Source organism: Thunnus albacares, chromosome 19 (genome assembly GCF_914725855.1).
Source record: "Thunnus albacares chromosome 19, fThuAlb1.1, whole genome shotgun sequence".
Lineage (NCBI taxonomy): Eukaryota > Metazoa > Chordata > Actinopteri > Scombriformes > Scombridae > Thunnus > Thunnus albacares.
The window spans coordinates 15,124,326-15,142,948 of NC_058124.1; the positions used below are offsets into that span (position 1 = coordinate 15,124,326).

General features: G+C 42.5%; 1 protein-coding gene across 5 annotated transcripts in view; it reads right to left on the reverse strand.

Moving 5' to 3' along the window:
* jarid2b (jumonji, AT rich interactive domain 2b) overlaps positions 1–18,623 on the reverse strand; it is a 107,007-nt gene that overhangs the window by 28,144 nt on the left and 60,240 nt on the right. For 4 of the 5 annotated variants that reach the window (XM_044335142.1, XM_044335146.1, XM_044335141.1 and 1 more), the window contains exons 3-4: positions 17,649–17,775; positions 3,946–4,166 (exon numbers count right to left, since the gene is read on the reverse strand). In XM_044335142.1, coding sequence (XP_044191077.1) covers positions 3,946–4,166; positions 17,649–17,775 — 348 coding nt within the window. The remainder of the gene's footprint in view (positions 1–3,945; positions 4,167–17,648; positions 17,776–18,623) is intronic. The other variant, XM_044335144.1, reaches the window with a different exon arrangement.

Genomic DNA, 18,623 nt, shown 5'->3' on the forward strand with positions numbered 1-18,623 from the left:
GATGATAAGGTACACAAACACGCAGAGTGATGGAAAACTTAGTCGTGATTTCACAATACACAGTGACACAAGAGTCCTGCTTTCCCAACGTTGCTTTCTATTTTTTTTTTTGTTGCTCACTTTTATCGTTTCAAATCCTTCATGTTTTAACTCCTTTTATGTCGCTGTCAGAGTGAGTGATGGATAGAAGCCTTTGGGGTGGATGCGTAATGTTTACCAGATAAGATAAGCAAACAGTGCAGCGGGTGTGTGGGGGTGTAGGGAGTGTGTGTTTACACACTATGAACGTTTGACCCGGGACGAATCCCAGAAATCACCACTGATGGGGTTTCGCTAACTGGCCTGTAATAACTTCAAAAACAGGGCCTAAACAAATCAAAATCTAATTTAAAAGAAGGGAAATGAGGGAGATAATGGATTTGAGATTTCCATAATGCAGCTAGAGATCCTGTCAGAGGCATTTTGGGAGCAGACATGAAGGAGCCTAATGTGGGTGGTGGTCAGATCACCAGACAGACGTGTATCAGAATCTTAAAGGGGATTGGGGGTTTCAGATGATATCAAAGACTCGAGTCCCTTTGAAAAGATTAACCAGGCTAACATGGATGTCCTCATAGGCTGTGTCTCGTCATATACCCTGGATGTTGTGCAGCCACGCACACACACGCGCACACACACGCGCACAGACGACGAATGGAGGACACAGGGAGGAGATAAGCAGGACAGGCAACATCAGTGGTGAGCATGGATTTGCACTCATGCTTGAACACGCGCACACACACACGGACACACACAAACGCACACTGCTGCACACACACACACCTCAAGGGCTCTGCTGACATTCTCCCATGTCCCTCTCCTGGTAAGGGTCCATGCATGTGGGTCATATGAGAGGCCAAGGGGAAAAACAGCGCAGAAGAAGCCCCGTACAGGAAAATGTCATCCTCACAGCATGGACGGTAGAGACACACACACACACACACGCACACACACACACAGAGAACTGGGTCTATAAATACAGCAGTAAAGCAGGGAGCGGCGGAGTGGAAAAAGCCCAGTGGAAAACCATTCAATCGCTAGCTTAGCAGCCTAGCTCTAAAATTACCATTAGCAGTGCAGTAGAGTACAGCAGACGTTCCACGCATGCACGCTAGAAATCAGCTTGCAAAGCACCATTCCTAACCTTAATTATAAAGAGAGAGAACAGCAAAACTGAGTCAGGACCAGCCACCTATACCTCATTAGTCTGCTGCTCCACATGTAAGGGTGGGGTTAGTTTAGCACACAGAGCTCAGAATAATCTCAACTTCAAAGTATATGGGACATTATATCATTAGCCTATGTAACATCCTGGCCTATATATGCAAATCAAAGCTCCTCTCACCGAAGGCTTCGCTCACTTTTAGCAACCTCCAATTATGGCTTCTTCAATGAGCCCTGTAAGGTTAAAATGACATTCCATAATGGGAGTATTCTCGTCAGAATAGCGACGTATAGCCATCACGTCCCCAACAGACTTGAATCTAAAATTTGCCTTTCCTGGTTCTTTAGCCTACTTTGTAATGTGGGCAGAGGTTAATAATGATAACAGTAAATTAATCTGAAGTCAGGAGTATTGTCTTCCAAATGAGTTCATTCTGGTTGCGAGGACATGTTTAAGAAGAAGGTGAGTGGGATATGCAACAAAAGGATAAAATTAAGATAGCAAAGAGAAGTCACAGCCAAGGTTGAAAAGGAGAAAATTGTTCTAAACTTTGTATTATTCGTCATGCCTTGAATCTGTTAACCCCCTTTCTTTCATATTGCAGGATGATTTAAGACAGACATGAATGGAAAGTAAGGCTTTTGATTTACTGAGGTGCGTTGAGGTCAGTGTACTTCCTTAAATCTCATGTCGGTGTATATCACCAGCAGTCTACCTGCATAAGACGTTAGGAGATTATTAACACCAGACGTGGGTAAAATCATAGACCGCATATATAAAAATAGACGTAGCGAGGTGTGACATTTTGCTTTTTGCATTTCTGCTTTTGGTAGGCACCATCTTTCTTGTTTGGAGTCACGCCCTGCTACCTCGGACCAAACACTTGCTCCACTTGGTCTAACGTTAACTACTGTAGCTAAATTGTGCAGGTATTGTAATCAAGTAACATTAAACTTATTGAAATATTGTGACTATAGTCTGACTCAGTGTGCGCCCCGGAGACAGGGAGAGCAGCACGTGAGCCAACTGTCAATCAACAGCAGACATCAAAGCCTACGATAAGTCTTCAAATCTTATTAACAGAGCAATAATGTCCAAAATGACCACCAGCATGCTTATTAGTCCAAATTTAGTGATTGAGACCATAATGACTCATTGAAAAAAATTACTGACTTAGCATTTCTAGAAAGCAATTGACGCTTTTTGAACGGGAGTCATTTGGAGCGACGGATTGTTTGGAGTCAACATTTAGCAGCCATTTGTGGCGTTTCACTTTAAGGTACTTCTGTACTGGCTTCACCCTCAAGTCGTGGGAGTTGCCGCTTGGGTAAAATCTGCCATGGGAGCAACTAAGAGCAAACAATGAAAATGGGTTATCAAAACATTTTTGTTCTATTTCAAGTGCAAAAAATGTAACTGAATATTACTGTACCATTTCTTCATAGTTAAAAAGGCACTTTTGCTGTTGTTATTATGAACGTTACATAAAGTTAGATTTTTATACACACTAGAGTTTTTAAATTACAGGTGCAGGTTTTGAAGGGGATTGATGAAACTTTTTAAGTCTTCAAACTTTCCAAGCAAAGAAAGTAAACAGAACTGTACATCTGTTGCAGAAGTTAAACTTCTCCTTCGTCCTGGCAGTGGACTATCCTGCTCTGTGCGCTGGCCAACAGAGCATAGATCATAACATGAGTCCTTCATTAAGTCTAGAGGAAAAGAAGACAGGACTTGTTCAGTTACTGTGTGTGTCGGGGGGGGGGGTCACACAGTAGTCGGGGTATGGGTGGGGGGCAGTCTTGCTTAATTTGAGTTAGTGGGGCACTTGCGCTGTGTGTGATAGTGTCTTAGTGTCTGCATTTAACCCAAATACTTTTCCCTGTTAAGTCACTCCCAATAAATAATTCTAGTGTGTGATACAAGAGAGCACACACACAGAACTATGCTGCTAATTACTCTGCCTTGGCTTTTACAGTTCATTTGACATTGAAGGTGCTACATAGTGTCAATGAACCTGTGTAGTGTTTGTAGAGCAGGGTGTGTGACTGCGCAAGGACTCCATGCACGAAACAGCTGCTGCGGTAGAGGGTGATAGGCAGGGTGTTAAAGAGACAGATAGTTGTTGAAAGGTAGGAGGGGGGAGATGTGTAAGCTGATGAAATGCAGGATAATCTTAGCCTTGGGCAAGTACACTGTTATTTGTAGTATGTGTGTGTGGTTTGTGTGTGTGTGTATGAGTGGGTGGAAGGTGATCAAAACCTGACATCACAAAACTTAATGTACTCTTGAGCTGCTTATGTGTTTGTATTTGTGTGCACGTGTGAGCGTCTGTAATGAGGAGCAGAGCTAAGAGTTAGCTTACGGTTCAGGTTTCCCTTTAGAGCCAATTCATCTCAGTTTAATCAAACACCAGCAACAAGCTGCATGACTGTATGACAGGTACTGACAATGCACACATCTGCCAAATCCTGATATTTGGCAGATGTGTGTGTTCATAAGCTTGCTACTACAAGTTTACATATTGCAGACCTCTCTGAAGACAGCCAAGCGGCAGCAAATCTTGTCTAGTCTCAGCTGTAAGATGCAGTCTGGCCTGTGTCCTGAACCCATTTAAAAAACTATGTAGCATTAAAACAGCGTATCTGCGGATATTTTGCTCAACCACATCTCTGCAGGTATACCGCTGCTTGTAGTTGCGCATGTAATTAATTCTCCATCTGTTCCCTTTGGCTGCGCCTTACCTCTGAGGCAGAGGAAGGTGAGGAAGTCCTCTGTCTTGGGCTTGCGTCTGGACAGGTCCTGAATAGAGGAGGACAGGGATGAAGAGGAGAGTGATGAGAGGGAGGAGGGCACGGTGGCCTGGCCGGTGTTCAGGCTGCTTGGTTCAGCCACCTTGACGGGCGTAGTGCTGGGTGAGTTAGGCTGCGACTGGGCAAACTTCCTCTGGGCCTGGAGCCGCGGTCTGAGGGGGGAGAAGAGAACAAGGAAGGAATCAATAATGTGTGTGTAAACCTTAATTACAGTTGGGCATATCAGCGGCAGGTGACCGTGGCAGCTGCCACAACTGCTCGAGATAATAGGTAGGTTAATAAAGGTGAACAAAGTTTGAAGGATAGGTTCGCTTGTAAATAACCACTACTAGACTTGATTTCTGATTTAAGATGCATTTTAAAATCAACATAAGAGCTTGCACAACTCACTTTCTCTCTCTCTCACACACAAACACGTCCGCATGCACGCACACTTTGGCCCTGTGTCAAGTATCTCAATGCAGAGTGGATTTCTGATTGATCATCTTTGTGTGTATGTGTGTGTGTGTGTGTGTGTAATCCCATCACACTGGGATGTACATACACACACACACACACAACTACAAAAACTACAGCTACAGCTTCAGAAACACACATGTAGTCGCTCCTGTTTTATTCTTGTTGAGCTCTAGTGAAAGCTAATGTAGTCATCAGTAAGGCAGAACCAAAGCTGTCAGTGGCATATTAAAACCAAATATACAGTAACAGAATACAAAAACACACACACACACACTGCCAGAGCACTTAAAATTATTTCTCTTTTTATCTTCCCTTCTCTTAATTTCTTCTCTTTTACTACTGTGTCCTTCTCATTTTCCACCATTTCATCCTCCTATTTCTCTCAATCTCTCTGTCTACAATGTGCCCGCTTTCCTCTGTGGCGCACGATGCCTTTGAGATGTCTCTTATTTTTCTCTCGGCTTGTCTCTTTTCTCTCTTTATTTCTCAGTGTGTGTCAGTGGAGGCGAGGGACGGAGGAGAATATTAAAGAAGTGGATGTCTGAGGGAAAGCGACTCGTCACACACCGCCTCCACACACACACACACACACACATACACACCTGGGTGTGGACACTCGCTCTCACACACATTAAACATGCATGCACATACACATACTATGAAAGTCCCAGACTGTCAGGGGCCACATGAACCAGCAAGTGGCCTCAATCGATTAGTGCTGCTGTGTGTGTGTGTGTGTGTGTGTGTGTGTGTGTGTATGTGAGAACATGAGCTATGCTATAAATGTTGAGGAGTAGTGATAGAAGCAATGTGATATCCTGGTATTATTTGTCAATTTGCTGCGCACCGGATTGAAGTAAGAGAAGATAGGATCGTGTCTGGAGAACACCCACAATGCATTTGGCGCAGCCACTGAAAGGTGCAGAGCTCCGATTACACTTCAATCAGGGAACATCGCGGTGTCACAACGTGTCAGTTTCCTGCGGTTACATGGGTGTAAGCTCAATATGTGAGAAATTGAGAGATGATTGCGCACACATTGCCAGAACACTAAGGTGTGAGAAAACTGAACAAACAACTGTTTGCACACACCCAGATTGTTTACAATCAAACACCCCATAAACAAAAGCCTATGACTGTGATCAGCTTGGTATTTTATGAGCTGGGATTCAATAGTGATCTGCATTTACTCTAATCTGATTGGCTTTGGCTTTTGATTTTGTGCATACTAATACAAAATTGACAAAACTTCCACCATAGTCATCATTTATGGTATTTTCTGTCTGCACGCACAAAAACCAAATGTTGCAGTGAAGCAAACCGATAAACTGAGAAACCGAGCCGTTCTGCTGTCATATAGGAAAAAAAGAGGAAGGAACATAAAAAAGAATGGACAAGACAAAGACAGGGTGGAAATGATGAAGGAAAACGACTGGAAAGAAATGAGATCAGAACAAGACTGAGGACTGTGAATGAAACTGTGAAAAATCAAACTTTAAAAGGACAGTTATAGAAGATAAGTGTGATAAACAGATGAGAAAAGTGTGAGAAGTAAGGCATAAATCCTTTTTTTTTTTTTTCCTCTCTTCACACTTCCACATTGCATCCGCTAGGCTGGCCTTTTGTTATTGCCTGACTGGAGAAAAACTCAGCATGTGCACAAAGAAATGCACAAACACATATTTATACCCTTGCCTACCCAACTTCACGTTTTTTCCTCATGAAACATTTACCTTTGCAGCCTGCACGCATAACATAATAAAACCCTGCATCGGCTCCGACCGCAAGGGATGGAGGATGCAGGGCGCGCTGACAGTGAGAAGTATGGAGAGGGATGATGCCGCAGCCAGAAGTGAGATGAAATGATGAAGAGAGGGAAGAAAATGCCGGTGGGAGGGAAGCTGGAAGGAGGGAGGTTTGCGTGACTGCGAGAGTAGGAAAGAGGAGGAAATAGAAAGAAAGAGAAGGAAAGAAACACAGTATACACAGAGATAATGCAATAGAGTTAGGCACGGTCTGAAATTAACACCCGCCAAGTGCCAAATGTGGGTAGATTTTCCGTTTGGTGAGTAAATCTCGGAAGGCTATCCGCCACACTGGTGGGTGAATGTTTGTGCCAAAATAGTCATGTAATAAAATATCTGGCACGATGACTCAAAAGGAAATTACTCATGTTTGTCCCTATGCAGTGTGTAAACATGTTAAAAAAACAACATATGTGTTTTTTTACGCGTGTCTAAACAGTGCTGCAAAACTGTAGGAACGCTCGAGACGGTCTGAGGCGAAGGAGCGCCGGCCACGGACCGTCTCAAGCGCTCCTGGTTTCGCAGCGCACGGGATGTCAGCTACTCGCCAACTAGCACTCTCTTTTCCCTCACTTTACCAAATCACAAGTAATTTTACCTAAATTGAATGCATTAATGCATGGCACATTAGCCATGGACATCCTAATGTATGGCTCAAAATGTGCAGCCACCCAAACCTGTCCCGCCACCCTATAAATTCAATCTTCTGCGATTCGATATCCCAGAGGAGGGAGCGACGCAGATTAAGCTGTGCTATGAACATTTTCTAAATAGTAAGCAGAGGAGAGACTGAGCTCCCCCGTAAAAGCCTCTTTTGTAAGCTAAACCCTGGATAGTTTTATTACCAGCTTTAGATGAACAGGATCCTATTTAAAGAGAAAGAGAGAGAGAGAGAAACTGGCACAAAAGAAAAACAGGCAGTATGACAACAGAAATAAAGCACAAGCAACTCTGAAAAAAAAAAAAAAAAGAAAAAAAAGAAATGAGGACAGAGACAGATGAGCTAATAAAGCGATGTGCTTGCTACATCCTGTCTAGACAGTCAACCAGAGCCTCTTTAGACAAGCCTCAGGTTTTCCTGGGATGGTTTTGTATTATCTGTTAGCTATTAACTAACATGGGAGATATGCTGGGGGGCCTTTCCCAAAGTCTAACAAACACTGACAATACATCTGTGTAATTTCTGGTTTCAGGTAATTCTGTAGTGATTAGGCTAAATTCTTTTCATGTACGTTACTCTATGTATGCATTATCAGTTGCCATCCTTTTCTCCCTTTTAATTGTATGCTAACAGCAGAGACTAATAAAAGGGCAATAAAAACAGATCTGTTTCACTGATGATGTGATAATGCGGGGCTTAGGCAGGGATTCTACAAGCAGGGGAACTGATAAAAAAAAAAACCCTTTCATTTTAAAGACGACAGACAGCCCTCCTTGGAAATAGTACTCAGGTTGCACAGGAGACTTAGTGTTATAATTGTTATTAAGGGTGCCAAGCAATTAAAGAACCAAAAACAATCACAGTAACACGTTTTTAACTAGATTCCTCTGAAATTATGAATCGTCCTTAAAGTTTCGCCAATGTTTCAAAGCCGAGCCACATCTCTTGATTTGCAACAGATGAGGAGACGAACCAAGCGTGCAGGAGAACGGCTTGGATGTAGCGTACACATCAACACACACAGACAGACACTCTTCAGAGTCCCAAGGACCAGGTAAATATTGAGAAATCAGCATGGGAACAATTTGCAATGACATGACTTTTTTTTCAAAGTGCTGCCACTGCGCTAAGGGCTGAGTGGTAACATGAGCCTCTGATTTAGCTCTCCGTCTGGCCCAGAGGAGGGCTGCCTGTGTGTGTGTGAGTGTGTGTGTGTGTGTGAGAGAGAGAGAGAAAGATAGAGAGAGAGAGAGAGAGAGAGAGTGTATAAACCAGGGTACACTATGTTCCCAAGCGTGTCGAGCTATAGAATACTCGTTGGTACGGTGCCATAATAGGAAAGTAAAGCTTACGTAAGTTGAAATTAGACTGATTGCCCTGATTGAAGGAGAATGAGAGAAGAGTCGAAGAACGCAGGGGAGGGAAAACAGGAAACAGAGATCCAATAGTGAGAGATTACAGCAGGATGTCCCCATTCATCCCTTTCTAATCCACCTTTCATCCATCCCTTCCTCCCTCCATCCCTTCCTGCTACCCCCCCCTCATCTATCTACCCTTCAAAGGGCTGCTCTAATGTCTAATATTACACATGCCACCGTAGCTGCTAGAGCATTGATTATCTCCCAGAGAGACGGAGTGAGAAAAATTTGACGATCCTGTCAGCCAGCAATCCCGGAGAAAGAAGGGGAAGAAGAAGAAAGGAAGAGGATAAAGGGCCATTCTAACACATGACGTGAAATAAGATAAAAAAAGACGGAGAGGACGCAGTGATAAGGGGACAGAGAGAAAGAGACGGACATGATGAGCTATACGTGTTACTCTGCCAAAACCAGACCACCATGTGCTCATGTAGTACAACTGTGGGCAGTTGACATACATCACACACATGCACATGGACCCTGTCAATCAAAAGACAGCAGCTAATGTGACTCCTAGCTCCCTTCTTCAGTCTCCATCTTATTAACACCTTTCCGGTGACGGTCGTTTCCATGGGAACCGCTGTGATGGCTTTATGTGGTCATCTCGGTTTATGCTACAAGAATGTTGGCAAGCATCCGCCCTGCAGGAGCGTCATCGAGCAAGACGCTGCCTACTCTCTCTACCAGCTGCGGGGATGTTGATCGGTCGCTGACCCTGATCTTCGCCCTCTCCCCCGGAGGCTGAATTTCTCCTTCGCACGCAGTCAATAACCTTTAGTCTAGGAGAAGAGTGTCACAAAAAGAAACCTCAAACCCTGTGTGTAGCAAAGAACTACTAGTTTACATCAGCAGGGTGCAGAGTGCGGGAAACTAGATGACTAAGCACATGTTTGCATTTGTGTGCGACTACATAAAGCTGACAACGGCTGATTTATTAAATCGCACATCAACTTGTTTGTGCATAAAACACTTTTAATAGATGCAAAGGAAAATACTTTAAATGCCAATTAGGCATTACTGATTGTTGAAAAAGCGGCCTCCCGTGCATGTTTGATTTATTGAATAAGCTGTTGGCTCAGCATCATCAGCATCTTTCAATTCTTTATATTAAATATTAATGAATGGAGTTCAACATGTGCAAGTACAAGCAATATATAACTTAGAACAGCAGAGGAGACAAAGAAAGAGACACACACACACTGACTTAAGACTTAAACAGAACAACATGTTAATTGCTCAAGCGTGAGACAGTATTTAGATATAACATTTGGAATTTGTGTTAATGGGTGAAGTAACCAACACCAGATACTAAGCCTGTTTCTGATTCTAAAGTTAGACCTGAAGTCTGACACTCAGGTTTCAATTAAATGTGAAGCCTAATCTCTGCCTATATGAACCTTTAGAGCCAGATTCTACTTTTCCCTAGAAGTTTTCCATTTTTCCACTACATATAGAGTAGAACTACATATTTAGGAACAAATCTTTTAATGAATTTAGGGATAGAATGACACACCGAATGTGAGATGTGAGAAAACCTTTAATGACGTGTGTCTGTGGACCCCGAGGTCACATACTGTACACTGTGTCCCTTGTAGACGATGCCTGGGTCCTCCACAGTGGAGCCTTGCCTGTTATGTGTGGCAGTCGCTGCGTGGTTTGGTTTCAGACCTTTGCTGCACCACAGTAACCCGATATCTGGATAAGGCTGGCGAGTGGAACCTGAGCTAGTCGTCCCTGTGTTGATTTGTGCAAATTTGTCAGCCTCTGACTTTTAAAGCACTCTGCGCTCTTAATACTGTGAAGTTCTTTGGATACAAGCGGTCACACATGATGCCAAAAATGCAATATTAATGGGAAATTGTTTTGGATTGGAATTGTGTATTTTAACTGCTATCCATTCCTGAGCTTGACACAGAATTAGAGCGAGTAAGACAGAAAGCACGGCAGATGACGGAAAAAAAAAAGCAAAGAACACCAGCTTTGGTGAAGAAGGATGAAAGTAAAAGAAGCTAGAAGAAAGTGACGACGAAAACAAAGCATATAGATTTGAGTCAGTACATTGCGTCAGTAAATACATCCATTCCAGCATAAGTAATCCTCAAGCTACATGTCAGACATTCAACATCTGGCTACTGTTTTTAAGTATTTCACAGAAACATGGGACATCTGAATCAAGCGGAGTCTAAAGCTTGTCCACAGTGTGTCCAGGGTTTGATAGATGTTGGCATGAGGCTGGGCTCCAGTCAGAATATGTACTCCCTCCAATGGTAAAGGTTATTGTGTGAGGAGAAGAGCACTGATCCAGAGTCTGTACCTTAGGGGCTATATTAATTGGCTCCAGATGGCCCACATGGTCCTGATAAAAGACTACCTCGCTGCAGCTGGCCCTTCGAGAGTGTGGGTGTGTGTGTGTGTGTATGTGTGTTTGGGTCCATTTGGTCCATATCAGAGCAAACTAAATATACATGTTTATGTACATAAGAGTGAAAAGAGTATGAATGTTTATATGCGAGGATTATGCTTCACAAAATGTGTGTGTTCAATCAGTGTTTGTGCCTGTTCATCTGTCTGCATTTATTTCTCTCAGTGTGCGTCTGCTCAGATCAAACCCATCAGTAGATAAATGAGTGAAAAGAAATCTGTGTATGCACAATTCTTAAGATCTTTTGGTCTTCAAAATGTAACGCTGAAAGCAATGATCACAATGTAATTGACCCCATATGTGTGTGCGTGAATATGAGAACTAAAGCTCTAAAGCTACTAGGTTTTATTTAGCATAGATGCCAAACTTTTTGGACTTGATCAAATAAAGAAAATGTAGCAACTAGCCAATACAGATGTTATTTCTTAGCCTGTATGGAGCAACCACCTGGGCTGAGAGTCCATAATCATATAAACAACTTAAGCTTGCAAAACCTCTTTTGTAAAAACACCAGTTTCCCAACACATACCCTTAAATTTCCAGACATGGGAGGAGGATTGTGTGTGTTCAGTGTAAAAAAAAAAAAAAGTATTAAGTGAACGCCCACTTTACTAAATGTGTTTATTGCTTTTCTGTCTCCATGCATTTAGGATGGCAAGAGAGATGGCACTGCAGTGAAGTGACCTGCTGACCTTGTGACCTTCACATTTGCAAACAGCCTCTGTATAGACCCCAAACACATACACACCGAGCATTTGCACACCAAACACAAATAAACACAACCATTAGTCAATGAGCCAAGGCCGCTGACAGGACAAATATGCACAGAGGTCCACTTATTACTCACTATACTGGAGTGAAACGTGCCCTCAGCAGTTCACTGGGACAGGCCTTTGTAACCATGATAGTAATATAAGACAGTATTTCTAGTTTATTTTGTCTGCATGTGGTTTTTAGCGCTTTGCTTTGACATCAAGATAAATGTTTGAGAGTGTTATTTTGAGGTGTTATAGTGGGTGCGTGTGACAGCTATATGATTCAAGCAGTCAGGCTGATATTCATTTGAGATAAAAGATACAGCGGGGCCTGTGTGCATATTTAAATATAACCTTGGCTTTTCACTTGCACCCTTTTGTTTCCCTTTTTTTCAAATAAAACGATGAGAGGGGAGAGATTGCCTGATAGGCAGATGTGGAGAGAAAAGACATCTTGACAAAAGATCAAGCTAAGCTGTATTTCTGTTATAAATATATAAATGCTATTAGGTCACATGGAAGTCATGCGTTGCCCCCTTTGTCACCTTAAAAATGCTAATGTACAAAAGTGGCACTAGACTTGACATAAATGCCACTAAAAGAACAGCAAAAACACCAATAGTGCTTCACCCAGACATAGCCAGAGGTTTTGAATTTGTGGTGAGTTACATGGTGAAGAAAAAAAAAAACAGTACTTTCTGCTCTGTTTCGTATCCCTTCGTGGCAAGAAAGAAAAGATAAAAACACAACACTTAAATATAGGCTTTGTTAGCAGTCAAGGTCCATTGCTCAGGGCTATTTGCCAACCACCCCCCCCCCCCCCCCCCCCCCCCCCCCCCCCCCGCCCCCCCCCACCTCCTTCACAACACATGCTGAACTCAAACCCTATGACCTCTGACCTTGCAGTCTACCTTAAATCAACCCCGGCAGTGGCTGACCACGGTCAGCTTGGGTCAATAAACATCAGAGATGGTGCTGTTTGTGCTTAGCAATCAGCCTAATTAAGCTCAAGCCCCATATGTGCATATGTAGACGCCTGCAGACCTTGAGTGGACTTGAGCCCTCAAACAAAAGATCAGGGACAAGTGGAGTACGATAGCTCATTAGTAAAGTAAATGAAATTAAGTAAAACCATTGGCCATTATTGATGTGGCATTCATTTGTTTTACTTTATCTACTACTATGATTTTCATACTTTTTAGTTAGAGGTAGTATCCTGTAGTACATCAGAACAACTGAGCAGACATATCTGAAAGAAATTGAGGTACACATGTACACAGTGATGTAAGCACTAAATACAAACACACGTACACACAGATTGCTCCTAACTGATCAATCTCTCACCTGTGCTTTTCCAATTTACAGACGATTCCCAGGTTGAGATGACAAGACTGACCTCCTCCGACGGGTCACTACACGCTGTACTGGAGCACGTCTTGCTACAGTTCTGAAACGCTTTTTTTTCCCCATTTCGCACACAACCTCCAACTTAACTCTGATTTCAATAGCACTGCAATGTGTAATGTTAATTGCCTTTAGCTTTGGCCTGCAGGTATTCTTTCTGGCTTTTACTGGAGCACTTTCAGTACAAGCATTATGCTTAAAGTTCTTATGAAATTACGTACTGATACTAATCAGATACTGATACTTACTAGAGTCTATGGAGTCATTTTAACACCTTGGCTCACAGTAGATTTTCCTAAAGCTAAAAAAAAACACTATTAAAAGTATTTTAGGACTTTAGATGGCAGCTCAGATTGTTCAAGATACAAAAACACTGTGTCGAGTAAACCCCTTGAAGCACTTGGATACTGTTGTCTTATGCCATAAGAAGCACCATGCGAACCAGTTGTAACATGGTTAATCTGTGCTACAATCACAGCGCTAGCGCATGTATTTGACAGTGATTAGGGGAGCGAGTTTGGGTGCTGAGTGACATTATGCACTGTGGTGGATGGTTAATACTCCATCACCCTGCCATTTCAGCAGAGCGGAAGGCTTTCATAAAGCCACTGCGAGGCAGTGACAATGAGAAGAGAGTTTAGAGGAGATTTTGGAGACTGACACGCAGGGGTGAGTCACTGACAGACTGACAGAGAAAACGGGAGACAGAAAAACAAAGAGGGAGACCGTTTAAAGTGTTTAAAGTGTACTGGAGGGACCACAGACACGGTATTTAGTGGTGTTTCAAAATTTCTTTGGGATTTTTTACAATAGCAAAAGCTGCTACGATTTAACTGCAAAACCAAAGATGCCATTCTAATTGACTGGCTAAGAGCTCAGCTGACTATCTGTCAAGCTTTTTAAAAAGCTCACCTTTACATTACATCTACATCTTTCTCTGAACATGTGGTATGTGTATTTCATGCAAGCGGTTCTGTGTGGCTGTTTGTCTTTGTGTTTATGCACATGGATACTCCACTTTGTATTCATTTAACCATTAGATGTTAGCAGTCCAGCTAGGTGTTGCACTGCATTTAGTTCCCCCTCACAATACCATCTAAAGTAAATCAATAGACACATTACGGCCCTCTTTTAACATACACTTGCAGTGTGTGCATGCAGACCTGCACACATGCATGTAATCCCTCATAAATGGAAATGGTGATTATGCATTACTGACAAGAGTCATTGGTTACGCTAGACAAGACGAGTGTGTGTGTGTGTATGTGTGAGTCCGTGTGTGTGTGTGCACACACTTGGCATTCATTAAGTCGAAACAAAACAAGCAGCAGCAGCTGAGTGTGCAAGTGTGTGTCTTGGCCGAGACAACAGAGAGAACAGATTCAAAGAGAGCCAAAAGTGGGGTTCAGTGAAAAGAGAGAGAAAAAAAAGCGAAAAAGAAAAGAGGGACAGAGAAAGAGAGAGAGAGAGAGAGAGAACGCAGAAGTGAACCAAATCTGTTTAAGAGGGGCACTCAACTTCTGATCCACTCACACACTCACCATGAGTTTTGCAGCTCCTCATAAGTTCGTATTCAGTTTTTCAAACTCACTGTAAGCTGAGTCGCAGGGGGGCGACACCATGAAAGCCTCTTGTAAACATTAATCAGATGAGATGAAGTAAGATGCCTAATGAGCAGAGGCTTCTGGTTCTAATTTCATCCAAGATTCCCAAAATCTTCACATCAGATTAAGTGCTTTTTTTTTTTTTTTTACATCTAGAGGCTACAAAATAACTAGCAGATTACACGTTTTAACACAATCTAAAAACAAGAATTCTGTACTTACAATCTCTGTTGTATATACAAAATCAAGCCACAAAACTTCCTTATCATGAAGCTGAAAACCACACTAAGAGCAGTAATACAAAACTAAAATACCAATGAGTGATTTACTCATTTCATTTATGACTTTGTAAGACAAAATGCTGACTAAATGCCAAAATGATGACGGTTAATAAAAGAACAACAGCGTGTGTGACTGAACTCAAGATTTCCTTTGCAGTCATAATCTATTCAAATGCAAAAACAAGTCGGGACAGTTGCAAACTTTTCAAATCATACATGCAAAGGATGAGGCTAGGAGACAATAAGTTCATGGCAAATGCAATGCTTTATGACAACAGACCCCTTTAAAGGCCTGTTTTGGGGATTGTCTGGAGACCTCAGTGACTGCTACATACACAAACAGTCATTTCATCAAATGTGGGAGAGGAACAGAGGTGCTGGTATATAAGTGGGTCAGTAAACCATGGCAGTGGAGATGAGACTGTGCCGGGTTATGAATATAAGTTTGTGTGCGTGTGTGTGTGTGTGTGTGTGTGCAGGGCCCATCATTCTTGGCAGGGGAACCCCATTTGAAGAATATGGTCATGCCGGTAGGAGAGATCTACAATAAGCTGGCATGTTTGAGGGGACGTGCTGCCAGTCTCCACCAATCTCAGGAGCATGGGAAGGCAAACACAGAGTTGATCTCAAAGACTTCTAAAGCGAGCCGCTTCCTGCCAAAAATCACTCGCACCTGTCCTTCTGTCTCTGCCTCCCTTCCTCTCTCCCTCTCCGCTGCTCCTCCCAGTTTTCCCTCTCCCTGTCTACGCTCGATCCCTTCATCCTCTCTCCGCACTGTGAAACTTTTTATTTACTCAAAATTGGAAGCAGCTACGCCGCCTCTCCTCCCTCTGTTTTGACCGGTGCCAGGTGTAAAAGCTCCTGGCGTCATCTCAGTGTTCAGGAACAGTGCAAGGCACCCATGCCAGGGCACTGGAGTCATCCTTCACACAAAACACACACACACACGCACACACACACAAAATACGCTTTTTAAAGAGGGCATGAGGCATTGCCAAGCACTGGCTAGGCTTGCGTTTCATTAGCATTAGATAGAAAGCCTTTCTTCATTCAGTCCTGCTGTGTGTGTGTGTGTGTGTGTGTGTGCGTGTGTGTGGTGAACTAATGAAAACCACTAAGCAGGCTGGCCTCTTACTGAACTCAACTCAACACACACACACACACCACAAGGCCATAAAAACAAGAGAGAAATAAAAGTGTGAGTGTCCTTGTTATACCTTATTCTTGTAATACTTCTCTCTCTCAGAAGGTAGAGGGTAGAGTGTTTACACTTCGCTATGATATAAACCACAGGGTCACATGGTTTCAATTCAACACTTTCTGTTCCTCTAACTGTACAATCCAACCTTATTTATCCTGTCTGACTTACAGATCAGCTGTTACTAAATTTATTTTTCACTACATCTCTCTTTCACTTCTACATTTATCTCCTAGTCGAGGCTGTTTGGTTTCTTTAAATTCAAATTTCTACAACATCTCTAACATGTCAGTCACTTTAAACCTTTCTAGCGTCCCAAAAGTTTGGTGCGGTGGCCCACTCCTCTGTTTGAAAGCCAGGTAGAGATGAAAGCTCGTGATGACTGAGCTCAGATTGGAAGTTACAGTATCGAATGACAGCTAGGAGGACTTAGGCAGGTGCTTGACACACAGTGAATGGAGCCTGTATGGGCTGCTCATTACAGAAGGACATCTGCTGCTGTCCGGGCCACCCCCCACCCCCCCACCACCACCAGACTCCGCCCCTTGCTTTACACTGATGCTTTGATGCCCTGTCAGTGTGTGCGTGAGAGACCGGCGGCAGAACAAATTTTAATTTTAATCTGCAGTAGACTCTATAGAGCGTGATTGTTTGTAAATCATATTTTCCAGCTTGTGATTTCAAAACCTGCTTCATGCTGAATGCCTGAGAAGTATCACATTTTCCAAACATCTTTTATTCTGTTTTCCAAGAACATTATTTGTCTAAGAGTAAGCAGTGTTTTGTGCAATCTTTCTATTTTCTTCCCCCAGACAAAATCCCTTTCAGTAATTCTCACTCACTATATAAATGCCTTATAAAAAATGACGCCAGCCAGGAATTAGCAGCTTATTGTACTCTGCAACAACTTCAATTTTTAAATGATTAATTTGGAAATGCATGGCAACATTCCTTTAAGTGGCCAATTATAAATAACTGAAATGGCATTTGCGTTAAAAGAAGCTTGGCTGTGCTCATAAAAGACCTCAGCGCTCTTTAAAGGGTGGTAATATTTACACTTCTTTGTTGACTGTCATCTTCTATTACACAGCTGATGGGCAACTCTCTCTTCTTTAAACACTTTCATGCAAACACTTAGGAGTGAGGGGAAAAAGTCATGAGAGTGCTCACACTAAATTTATAGATATTAATGCAAAGAACAAAGTCACTGAAACATACTGAATTGATTTTGCTGGGAATGTTGTCAGAGAAAATGAATTACACAGAGAGAAAGAGAACAAATGAGAAAAAGAGAGGAAGCTAAAGCGTGTGTGTAAAACAATGTAGAGATCTAAAGAGCAGCTGGCATCATTTGGCAGCTTCTTAACCCTCAGAGCTCAAGAAATCTATCAGAACTAAGTGGCACACACTGTTTGCAACATGTGTGAAAAATTTCACATTATCAGCAGCAGCAAAACTCACATATACGGAGACCAAACAGCTCAAAATCCAAATCAATGTAACATACAGGGCTCTATAAAGCTCTTTAAACAGCCATATGACTCACAAACAGCATTAGGAACCACACACACACACACACACACACACACACACACACACACACACACACACAAACACACTGTCTCACCTCTTCTTAGCAGGACCGTCCTCACAGTACTCACTGCTCCCATCCAGGCTCTGAGAGCGCAAGGACCCATCTTCTTTGTGGCTGCCCTTTGACCCCGAGCTGTTCAGCTGCCCATTGGCTAGGGAACCTAAAAAAAAAAAGGAAGAGTCAAAATGGTTAGTCTGGCCGACATGCATTTTACTGCAGTGGTCAAACGTAACTAAGTACATTTACTCAAGTACTGTACTTAAGTACAAGTTTGAGATACAGGTGCTTAATTCGAGTATTTCCGTTTTATGTTACTTTATACTTCTACTCCACTACATTTTGGAGGCAAATATTGTACTTTTTGCTCCGCTACATTTATCTGACCGCTATAGTTATTAGTTACCGTGCACTAATGAGTACTTTTGGGAAAAGGAGAGTCTGTCCACACACTGAAATTCGCAAGCTAGTATTTCAAGTATTCATTGCAACGTTCCATCCTGCAAGGTCTTCGTCAGGCAAACAAACTTCTACTTTAGGCACTGAAAGTATTTATTTTGATGCTAATACTTAAAATTTTTAAATGCAGGACTTTTACTTGTAACAGAGAATTGCTGCACTGCGGTATTACTACTTTTACTTATGTGAAAGATCTGACTACATGTGTGGACATTTGTAGGCGTTTTATGGTCCTGAGGCTGAAATTCAACCTGCTGCATAAAAATCCAACATGGGTCTTTGGGGGAATAAATGATGTTCATACTGACAATGTTAATAAAGTCTTCTGTTTTTGTCTTTTGTCTGATGCGGTGAAGAGGATCGAAGATAGTAGCACTTGGATACATTTCTTTTGATAGATTATGGCAGTTCTGCTTTATTTGAGTGTGAAGAACGTGGATGATGGGAAAGAATACAGAGAGAGTGAAGGGGATGAATACAGAGGAAAAACACAATCACTGAGCTCCTGGGCCAAACTATCATAAGGCATCTGCAGTCACGCTCAAAAGAGTG